General features: G+C 43.2%; 1 protein-coding gene across 24 annotated transcripts in view; it reads right to left on the reverse strand.

Moving 5' to 3' along the window:
• The window catches only part of TNS1 (tensin 1), a 404,124-nt gene that overhangs the window by 188,968 nt on the left and 203,061 nt on the right, over positions 1–12,095 (reverse strand). For 5 of the 24 annotated variants that reach the window (XM_078381278.1, XM_078381264.1, XM_078381214.1 and 2 more), the window contains exon 1: positions 9,250–9,879. The exons of 17 other annotated variants lie outside the window; for them this stretch is intronic. In XM_078381278.1, coding sequence (XP_078237404.1) covers positions 9,250–9,276 — 27 coding nt within the window. In that variant the 5' untranslated portion in view covers positions 9,277–9,879. Of the gene's footprint in view, positions 1–9,249; positions 9,880–12,095 lie in introns of those variants that run through there. 2 more of the 24 variants (XM_078381348.1, XM_072985270.2) reach the window with 1 other exon arrangement.

A 12,095-nucleotide genomic window follows, 5' to 3' on the forward strand; every position in this document is an offset into this window, starting at 1 on the left:
AAGGCTTCTGGGAGTTGCAGTCCAAAACTCCTGAGTAACCCAAGGTTAAGAACCAGTGGCCTAGACTACAACCCCTGGCTCTGAGGTGATGGGAATTTTATCTAAAGGACCTCAGATTGGACAAGCCCACCCTTTTCCTTGTTCCCAAGTAAAGCCAACATGAGATGCTAAGAGAAGGAAAAGCAAATCCAGCAGAAAGTTTAGGAACCAATACATTCTGTCAGTATTTCACTTGTGCCACATTCCTCTCTTGTGAAAACTTAAGCTGAATTAAAAACTAGAATTGGAGCACTTGATGACACATGCAGAATGGGCAGTGCTGCTTTCTCTATACATGTGTGTGTCATTTTGCTTTTCTGTATATATGCACTCATGGTCACATCTATGCACAACTGTTTTGGTTGTCCTAAGTAATAAGCCATGCTGACTGACTTGACATTTCTGCACCTACAGTATTTAGGTTTAAAAACTGACCCATCCACAAACCAGAGCAGTTTACACAAATATTTACACAGAAAGGATGAAAGTCATTTCCCTTATAGACTCATTTCTTGACCCTGGAATCTGTTTCTCAAGCCACTGACAACTCCACATAGGGTTGCCAACTTTTAACAAGCTCTTACAGTTGTGCATTTAATGGCAGCTTCATAGACAGATGATTAGATGGCAACCATGTTCATTTCCAGGTTGTGTGAAGTTTCTTGAGCTAACTGCCTCACACTAAGCTTCCGTACAAGGCAGAGAAGTAGACAAATCCTGCATCTGTGTTCCTATCTGAGTCTATTATGTCATCTGGCAACTATACTTCTGAGCCCAGTCCTTTGTTAGCTTTTATTCCAATACATAATCAAGCAAGATATCAATACCATTCTTGACATCCAGTATAAGGAGCACTGAAAGATCCATGCAATGAGCAAACCATAGGCTGTACTACAAATAAATATTTCTCCCACCCTGCTTGTTGTCACCTTACCATCTACACCAAAGCAGGAGCTAGCAGTACAAGCTGGAACTTGAACCATACACACCTCTCCTCCACCACTATTTAGGGAAGCCAAAGCATCCATAACTACAAAAGTGCTATAACTGCAGTGTAACAGGAATGGAGTTACCCATGACTGAATTATAAAGTGACGGGGGGGGGGGGGGGAAGGAGTAAATAATTACCACAATTGTAATTAGTTACTCCCAAATTCGGCCCGCCACACCACAGCACCACCATTGATCTATCTATCCATCCTCTTTATCTCACACACATACTCACACATGTGAAGAATTATCTCCTAAGGATGCAAAAAGTCACTGAAAAACCTAAAAGCCATACTTGTAAACAACCACTTGCCTCAGAATTGCCTCCAAGTGATTCTCACTTCTCATACCATCTTACGCCATAAAAAATGAATAGGTACATATACACTGGGAAGGAACTAAGAGGACGTCTTAAAGGCTAATGATTTCTACAGAATCTTTGCAAGGCTGTTAAAAATATATATAAAAAATGTAAATTTTCTTGCATACTGTATTTCTACATATACAGCTCTCAAGACCATATATATGTCCGAGACTAACACAAAGTTACTTCTGAATTGCACCCTAGAACTGGGAAGAGTAGACATGTGGACCTCCAAATCTTGTTGGACTACAGCTCTCATCTACCCTCTCAACTGCCTGTGACTAACAGAGGGTAGAGTTCAACAACATCTGCAGGGTATAATTTCCTCACCATCTTGCTAGCAACTAGTCCTTGTTGTGAAATAACAGGTGAGGTTCTATTCTGCTGCTGTTAGATGGAGCTTATGGAAATTCTGTACATGGTGAACAAATTTGAAAATGCCTGAACACCTTTGTCTTGGCCTCCAAACAAAAACAACTTTCAGTTTTAAGTTTTTTTGGAAACAGAGGTGAAAGAGAAAACCAAGTCACCTATAGATTTGTAGTCTGCTTGATATGCTAATCAACTTCCCTTTGCACCACCTCTAACAACCTAGGTTCACCTAGAGTTTGCTATGCCTGTCTGTCCAAATAAATGATTTACCAGCTCCAATTTATCTCAGGCAGGCTTCTAGCAGCTGATATCTGAAAGCAGTGGAGGGGGTCTCAGTTACAAAACCTGCCTTGCTTTACAGCTTCACTTCCTGGCCTGCATCCTCTTTCCCAAGCACAAGCAATGACCCCCAGCAACTCACACATAGAGGGGTCCTGCTTCAGATGAGGGTGGGAAAATCCAGACAGCTTTCTCCACTTATTCCAGATCAGCACACAGCCTGGGGCAATCCTGCTCAGGCTTGCTACAAATAAAGGTTTGACCTGTCACTCAGACACACAAAAAGCAAAATCCCAGACCAGACTGGCTACAACATGAAGGGAAAACAGGCAAATATGTAAAGCTTGATGCTGTTGGCCTGCCGCTTACCCTTCCACTAGAACTGATTGATAATCTCCCATTTTGGAAAGGCAAGAGTATTCCACCTCTGGTCTCAGACTTGAAAAAAAGAAGATCTGTTCTCCAGTTGTCAGCATGCATGCTACAAGTACTCCAGCAAACAAGTCTGTCTACTGCATTCATATTGCACATTCAGAATGCTTTCTCACATTCCTGGTACTTTTAGTTCTTGTATCATGGAGTCAAGCCTGTACAATTCTTCAGGCTATGTGCCTCATATATGTACCTTCCTGCCATATTCTCATTTCCTTGAATGCATCTGGCATAGTAGGCTGTTGCCTGTGGAAGCTCACACCACAATACATTGGTTAGTCTCTTTAGGGGGCTTTCGTGCAAGACGTTTAACTCATGTTCAGTCTTTTCTCCATAACAGATTTCCCAGATTAAGAAGCAAAATGGAAGAAGCAATGGAAAAACATGGAAGGACAAGCAGAAGATGTGAAGCCTCCTGAAAGTTCAGTGAATGAGGCAAGGTATTGCCACAGTAAAAACCTCAGGCTCATACCACCCTCAAAAGTCTACTGCAGTCAGAGCTACTCTCTTGGAATTTTCCAGAGACTGGAACCCAAGCACCCAATGCATGCTTGTTCATTATCCCAAGCATAAATAAAGCATGGAAATTAGCCACGGCAACCTGCTTTTTGCAATAACACTTTCATAGGGTAGCATTTCCTTAACCACTTAATCCATGCCATAATTTGCTGGCTCTTAGATGTTGTCTTCTCAGTACAGAAATCTGATTGAAAAGGTTTTGAGTCTTGGTTCTGGGAACAGGGCTGGGATTCTTTGTTTTGTTTTGTTTTTTTGTTGTTGCTGTTTTTCACTTATGGTAGACTAAACCATCTACAGTATATTACTAGTGCTGTACAAATACCAGCAATAACCTTCTTATACTTCCTCCAGCTGTCTCTTGTATCCTCTAATACAGTGGTCCCCAACCTTGGGCCTCCAGATGTTCTTGGACTTCAACTCCCAGAAATCCTGGCCAACAGAGGTGGTGGTGAAGGCTTCTGGGAGCTGTAGTCCAAGAACATCTGGAGACTCAAGATTGGGGACCCACTGCTCTAAGAGTTCCCAGTCTTGGGTAACCCAGGTGTTCTTGAACTACAGTTCCCAGAAGCCTTCACCACCAATTGTGCTGGCCAAGGTTTCTAGGAACTGCAGTCCAAGAACACCCGAGTTACCCAAAGTTGGGAACCACTGCTCTGGGCTATTTTACTTTCATAAAATCGAATGCCCTTCAATGAATGAAACTGTGATTGGCTTCTGAATAAATGATCAGCTGTTAGTGTACTGGGACATAAGACCAGAGGAAGCTGAAACACGCAGGTCCACTTAGCACTGTAGATACTGACTGGCAGCCGCTCTCCATAATTTACAGTGATTTACACCAGCCATTCTCAATAGGGGCTATATGGTCCTCTCGGGGGCTCTGGCACATTTGCAGGGGGCCACAGACTGGAAACAATTCTTCACACACCACTTTATACGGTTTGTTATGTGACTTAACACAATCCTGATTCAGACCATATTTCTTTTATATTGTGTTTACGGCCATGGCCAAAAAATGAGGTTGCAAATGACTAATTTATAGCACATCTGGAAACACAGCTGCATGCATGTTGTCCATAAGCTGTGGCTGATTCCTCTACTGTGGCTATAAGGAAGTGTTTCCTTACTAGGACTTCTTAGGGTAGGCACATTCAAAGTAATACACCAGCCTGTTTATTGTGTGATATGAAATAACATGTGCCCCTTTTGCAACAAGTAGCAATGTGGCCAAGGACATCCCTGAAGATGGTGTGACAATTTGGTCAGTTTTCCAACACCAGACCCAGTAGACCTCTAGGTCTCCTCCCTTCTAGGCTAAGAGCCATTGCTGGATCTCTATAAAATAATGGAAACTGTAGCAGAGAGCCGTGGCCAACCCACCCAAATGTCATCCAATGACTCAGCTCAGTCTTGCCCAAACTGTCTCAATGATGCCAACCAATCTAAATGCAGGGTGGGGACCAGCCATTTGGTCCCCACCCTACAAGTGAAATAAAATCAACAGCACCATCCCATGTAACAGACTGCAGAGACAGAAAAGAGACACCCATCCTCAAGCACAGCACTACATTTTTCCACTATATGATGTGCATGCCCACAAGCCTTCATGGCACACAGACTCATGCAAGATGCAGTCTGGGGCCATATTAAAAAACCAAAGTCAGGCTGTGGGTTTTTGTGAGGCATGGACTTGTAGAGCATTAGAAATGGGGACACCATCCAATGGCTCCCAGATACAGGAGTAAAGGACTACATGCAGCACCAATACACAAAAGAATGTCGCAAATTTCCAGAAACCTCTGCATAGGGACCATAATACTAGGAGAATGATCCTGTGTATGCATGAATTGCACAACTGTAGAGCTGTGGTATACTGAGTAAAATGTTGAGCTTGAACTGGAAAGACTGATATTCAAATCTCTGCTTAGTCATGAATCACATGGAGTGACACTGAGCAGTCAGTTTTTCAGCCAATGTTTCTCTGCGCTGTTCTTGTGTGGTCAGATGGCGAAAGTCCCAAATCTTACGCCCCTGAACAACTTGGGAAGAAAAGTAGGGAGGAAAGCCGTTTAGGCCCACACACTTCAATGAGACAGAATCTGCTGAAACTGCCACAAGAGAAACACAGAACCTATGCACACAGATAAAGATTACAGAGTGAAAGAGGCAAAGAACAAGAGGGCACAGGATCAAAAGGGAAAAGGGTAATCGGACTTAAAATAGGACAATATTTTGATTAATACATATACAACTTCCAAAATAGACCCAAATAGGTGGAAAGGAGTCTAACTGCCTCCAGATTATCTACCTATTTATACTTGTTGGTATGCAGATGTGCTGCTTGAAAAGACCAAGAGCAATGTGCTCTTATTGGATCTGAATGAAGACACTGCAAGAACCAGCAGGCTTAGCAAAAGAAGGTCTCTCCGAGAAGCCAACGCTACCAGCTTATTTTACACATTTTTAAATGTCAGTTCCTTCTGTACAAGACAACAGCCAGTCAAATGGTTGACACCTGATGGGAAAGAAACCTAGGGGAGGAGAAAGTAAATAAAAGAGGCATCAGAGCTGGGTTCTTCCTTCCTTCCTTGTTTAGACACTAGGATGGAATTGATTAGAATTGGACTCACAGAAAGAAGATGGAAGAATTAAACAGCCATTGGTTGTTGTGGGTTTTCGCGAATACATTAAACAGCCATTGTTTTCCACTATGTGAATGGGAACAGAGACCAATTGTTCTGAACACAGCCAAAGATCCCAAAAAATCCACAAAGGGAATGGGTAGCTATTATATAAAGTCACCATTGGGCTCTAGGCTATGGTCAGAAAGGTCAGCAAACATAAGTAGGTCCTCATCTCAAACTACTGTACTGCCTTAATATGGATCTGGAGTTTATGCCAAATGCAGGATATTTTGCCAAGATCTGAGGTCTTGTGATATGATTAATGAGATCCCTTCTAGCCTGATAGCTCTTGGATCTGAAAACACTGCCCCGTTATCATCTCAGTTATTTGCCAATTGCCACATTTAGCATGCCTCCTGATTCTTATGCTTCTCATGCAGAAGACACGACTGATAATTCTTCACCAAAGCACAGGCAAAATACTCCACAGGCACTCTGTGTATGTAGAAGTGGCTGGTGTGGCAGTTGGGAGGTACATGGGATGGGCTATGGAGATACCAAAGCACAGATCAAACGGAGACTAAAAACATATTCCAAGCAGAGAAAAACAAACTTGGAACTTCTCAAAGAGTTCCAGCAGCCCCAGGAAGTCTCATTAATGCTACACCCTGCTACAAAACAATGCACCTACCATCCTGTTTTAATTGCCAGAACAAACTTGTTTAAAAGAACTGCAGGTCACTGTTAAATGCACTGAACTGCTTTTGTCGTAGTCTGTCCCTGTTCAGCTCGCTTTCAGAATCTGGGAAAGGCCCAAATATGGACTGAAACTAGAGTGCAGACTTCAGTCTGCATTCTTCCTACGCATGAACACTGGCTTTATTGAGCAGGTAAGAACCATCCTCCAATCAAGAGAAATGCATCCCTTGGGACTGGGGAGAAAGCTATTGATCCGATGGAGAGCCAGTAAGGTATACTGAAGAGACTGCTGGAGTAGAACTTGGACACTTGGGTTAAAATCTCTGCTTGTCCATGGAAACTCATGGGAGAAGGCAGGTGGAACTGGTAATGGCAAACCACCCCTTGAATATCTTACATACCTTAAAATCCTATTAGGATTGGCATGAATCAGATGCAACTTGACAATATATTAACAACAACTGGGCCAGGTTACTTTAAAACAGTCACATGCTCTTCAACAATAGCTGCTTTTCCCTATTATGTGCACTAGTTTGCTGACAGCTACTGAATTTTTACTTAACACTTGGCAGTCACCTATAAATAGTTTTACCTGTTGGACCTGTAAGATGAAGTCTGTCTCTGCTAAATAGATAGCCCTGAACATCTTTGCTTGGAGATCTCTTTGGATTGCATCGTGCCCTTGATTCAGTCAGGTGGGGACCACCCAGGACCTGAATGAATCAGGGACATGATGTAAAAGAACTGCACTATTTTCCTTCATCAAATACTGGTCAGTGTGGCATGTTACACTCCATATTATATTAGGTATGTTTCTATCTAATTGACATCATTAGAATGTAAGCCACACAACTCAGTTATGACTTGAGAGACTTTGGCACGCATAATCTTCTCTTGATTAGGCTGATTATAGGATTTTGAATGCATTTACCTGCGATTACAGTCACTTAAGTTCTAAGCACTGAGATCAATCACATACCCATTTAATCAGGACTAAGGAGGAGAAGTACAGTGGGGAGCCAGGATGATGCCAGTAACTAGACTCAGGTATCTCCACATACCTGTGCATTTGTCTGCTTTAGAGGTGCACAGTACAGAAATGTTTATCTCACAAGTGAAAGACTCTTTCCTGCAACTCAGTACGTTCCCCAATATGGTCCTGATTTTTACCTCAACCTGCAGTTGCACACACAAACACTGCCCCACACACTCTCTCATGCACTGTACATGATCTGCCTGGAGCTTGTTGATTTCTGCAGCCTCCAGCTGGCCATTAACAGTTTCCGACAGCAACCTTTGTTTTGCTTTTTTCGTGGGATGACGCATCCATTTCCAGGCTTGCGAGGACTGTTTCCTTTTTCAAAGAACAGATCATGGACAGACCAAGCCTAAATCCATCTGTGCTACAAGTGCTGCCCAGAGTGCAAAATCCAGGCAGACACATCAGAACTTTAGCCCAGCTATCATTCCCTCTTGTTCTTCGTAGCCTATGATCTTTAATGTTATTTTTCTCTTTCTTGTTAAGCTGAAGTACCCAAAGACTTCTTGGATTCTTGCATCCTTCAGTCTGAAATTTCACACCATCAAATGGCCCCAGCATTTCTTAATATTTGATCAACTATTTCTAGAATAAATCCAGCATCAAAGATAGAGACCAGATTCCAGATGTGGGGCAAAACTCAGAAACGTAACTCCCAGAGTTACAACATGGGAGTCTGGGAATTTAGTCGTTTTTTTAATTAATTATTTCCAAACTCATGGGCAGCACCAATCTGAAGAGGTGGTAGTATAACCCAGTTGCTTCTCAACAAAACCTAATACAACTCACCATTATTGCCAGACAAAAGAGGTTTTAAAAAGTTCCTGCTTTCTAGATAGCAGGTGATTGGGGGGGGGGGGGAGTTTTTAACAGACAGGTTACAAATGTCCATCCAATAGCAGCTTCTGCAGTCTAAATAATGAAAAGCCTGAAAAATGGTTAGAAGCAAATAACTTGCTGCTGTTGTTTTAAATCAGAGCCAAGATACCTATAAATATATTTGAATCTGTGTGTGCCTGCATACTTCTCAGATCTGGACCTGTTAGTAACTCTCAATTCCAGTTAGATTAACAGTTTCAAATTATTACAACAGTCTTGACTAAAGATAATGACAAATAATAATATATGCAGTCCACATGACACACCGGTCCCGTAATTGACATTTCTTGCCCTTCCCAGTTTCTCATTTCCACACATCTTGCCCAGATAACGAATCGACAGGTGGAGAAGCAGAAATTAAGCACAGATGCTTGGCTTCAGCTCCCTTATTCCACTCCTCACTTTCCTACTGCAACTACTATTAAATCTGAAACATATCTGCTGCATTCCCTGTTCCCCACTAACTGTGTTCTTAAAAGGTTGTGGATGCAGAAAAACATACCAAAGACATGAAGTCCCAGCAGAAGGCTTTTCAAAAGCACATAAACTATGGATGACTAAAAGGAGTTGCAGGACACAATTCTTTGACAACATGATTCTTCCACAATAGCTGCTGTCATTGATGGATGTCACCCCCCCCCTCCTGTAGTCCCACAAGAGCATGCCACGATGTATCCTCCAGTATGGAGCTGATTTAACACAATCCAGCTTCTCCCCACTTTACTACCAATCATGTCCACATTTGAAAAGATACAAATTTCTCTCAGATCTTTCCACGTCCTCAAAATTTCCAGTTATTTCTAGTAACTATCATTCTTTCAGAAAACCTTTTGCATTTCTTGGCACAAATTCAACCACCCTACATTTTAAGGGCAGAGTATGTATAATTCAGTTAACAAAAAAAAAAACTTCTTTCATTCATCAGCAACTCTCTCAGACCTTCCAGTAACATTCCCCCTCGACACACACACCTCCTTTCCCTTCTCAAAGAAAAACTGACAGATGAACAATACCTGGTTCATCATGCTTCCGAAATCCATCCCGCTGGGCTGTTTTGTTTCACAGGGCACCTTCGCCGTAAATGTTATTAGATCCAAGGGGCAGGAAACTGTCGGCCTCACCTTTATTTAGCTTTTCCCACCGTCATGGCCAGCAAGAGCCAGAAAGTTGTTTGTGCAAAAGTTGCTCAGCACAGATTGTGTTAGTTAAAGCTGGCAGTGAAAAAGGAGTTACACAGTATTCTGCTGGAGTGGGACAAAAGCCCAGGTCTTGGATTCAGGCATTGGTGAAGGAGAAGACAAGACCTATTTGCCTGAGGCTTTCTGGAGTGGACAGCTTCGGAGAGCAGTGTGCAGTGATTAAGCAGAGAGGGAAAAGCTTTCAGAAATGCCTGGAAAGGGATTTTCTTCCTTCCCAATCTCCACCTTATTAGCACAGCCTTCTCCACCCCCCACAAGGCATCGCTGACCAAGTACAATATTGCACACGCCCAAAAACAACACCACTAGCTCTGTGGGGCTCTTCCCCTCCCCTCCTTCAGTTTTAAAGGGCATGGCATCCCTAAACCAGCCTGAATGAAGAATCAGGGCTGGAGTTGAGGGAGTGGGGCAGTGCACGTTGTGTGGAGAGAAGAAAGAAAAGAATCAGGGGGAGAGTGAAATAAAACATTATAAGCCAACTCCATACAAACTGGCTGCCTGCCTAAATCTTATCAGTTCATCCAGACACAGGGATGGAGTTAAAAGTCTGTCATGTCTGCCATGTCGCTGTGGGGGAGATATGGGGTAAAAGTACACACAGAGAAGGAGGGCTTACTCCCTGGGAGTTTTCTGAGGTTTTTTGCACCCTCAACTCTTGTTTCAGCACCATCTCAACAGAATTAATTCATTTTGCCCAGCTCTCTACACCCACGCAGCTGACTGACCGCGCAATTCACACTCAACAATGTGCCGACTACATTAAGTTTAGAATGGGCCAGGGACCCTTGTGCCAGCACCGCCGCCCATGCGCCCGCAGAACCTCCTAGTACTGGCTGATCTGACGTTTGCCAGAACAACTTGACCTGCCAGTCCATGCACTGTACTGGCTGAGACCAGTCAGAAAAAAAAAAAAAAAAAAAAAAAAAAAAAAAAAAAGCAAAAATGGGGTTGCAGGAGGAGGGGAGGAGGTGAATTATGCCAAATCCAAACCCCTCACAGTCATGATGCTGGCATAAAACGGGTCAGGATGAGGGGATGGCATGTGAAGGGGGGGATCCAAATAGAATGTGTTTTACGATTTTAGGCGGGGCACATTTAAAAAGCTACTTTAAAACATTTCTGTAAGGGGGAAAAACTCAGAGTAAACCAAGAACTGTTCCAGACAGGGCCTTCATGTCCAATTTAATTTCCCTGTTCATTTCTGATCTTAACGAGACTACCTCCACCACACACACATGAGTTCTCTTTGGTTTGGTTTGTGCCCTCATGTGGCATTTCCCTTCCCAGTCCTAAACTTAACTTTTCTTCTTCTTTTCTTTTCTCTTTTCTTTTAAAAAGGCCTTTAATATCTGCATCCAAACGTATGAGGGAGGTTGCACTATGGCACATTTTCAAATCTTTTTTTAAGTAACAAGAAGTAGGGAATGAGAATTTGGAGGACCCACAGCTCCCTCTCCTACTCAGCAGGTAGCACCCATGGCAAACCACCCAGACACTGGTGAAATGTTAGGAAAAACAACCTTCAAAACACGGCCAAAGAGCCCGAAAAACCCACAACAACCATTAGATCCCGGCCGTGAAAGCCTTCGCGAATACACACCCATAGTTGTTTGTTGGTAGCAGGACAAAGAAGGCGGCAATGATTTTTAAGTGCCTGAGGAGCAGCAGAGTTCCTCACTCCTAACTTTTTGGGGAAACTCAGTTTGGAGAGGAATCCTTGTAAATTACGTCTCTGAGCCAAGTGGCAAAAGTGAGATAGAACAAGGTGATAGAAATACTTTGTCTGGTGGGACACTGAGCTAGAGCTTTTCTCCCTGGTATTGTAGGGGTTTTTTTTCTCTCAGAGGAATTTGTTAATTAATAAGGGGGAAATCACTGTTCTGAAAAACGATCTCCTCTTGCTTACACTCCAAAACTCTCAATCAACTCTACCACCTCACTGTTGCATGTATAGAAAAGGAACCACAGACATCTCCATACACTATATACTCTTCAATGGGGTCCCTACTGCCACCCCCGGCAGGCCATCTGCCCTTGCCCTCACCTCCCACCCCTGAAAGCCTGGGCAGAACAGCCATTCTGGACTCTCAAGAAGGCTGGGAGGAGAGAAGCCCAGGTGTTTCCAGGGATCTGGGTGATGAAAAACACCTCACAAATCAGGAGGGCCCACCAGAAGCAGTTAAAGGAGGGTGGGGAAGAAGTTTTGGAGTTTTCCTGACTCATGACACCCGGCAAGGCGTCTACAGAGGAGGAGATCCTGAGACTCGGCAACAAAAGAACTACAACACCAAGACTTCAGTGGATTCAGTGAAGAGGCCTGTTCTGAACTGGCTGTTTCCAGGAAACTAGTGGAAGAAACTCAGTCCTCTCAGATGTGAGAGTGGGGAACCACTGTTGAAAGTGCCTGGCCCAATAAAGAGTATCTCTTACAGGCAACCTGGAAGTGTTGGGGCTATTGGTGAGAGACAGCACTAGGCAGAGTCAGACTGCAGCTGGTGCAGGCAGTAGATTTGGGTATTGGGCAAAGGACTGAAAATTGTTAGTTGATTCCTTTGTTAGAGAGAAAGGCATAAAAGATTCTCTCTTTCCTGTGGCAAAACAACTTGGCTGGTTTTTGGTACAGGGCATCTTTGTTCAAATACCACTTGCTATTCCATCTC

The sequence above is a fragment of the Pogona vitticeps genome, chromosome 1, assembly GCF_051106095.1.
Source record: "Pogona vitticeps strain Pit_001003342236 chromosome 1, PviZW2.1, whole genome shotgun sequence".
NCBI classification, from domain to species: Eukaryota; Metazoa; Chordata; class Lepidosauria; order Squamata; family Agamidae; genus Pogona; species Pogona vitticeps.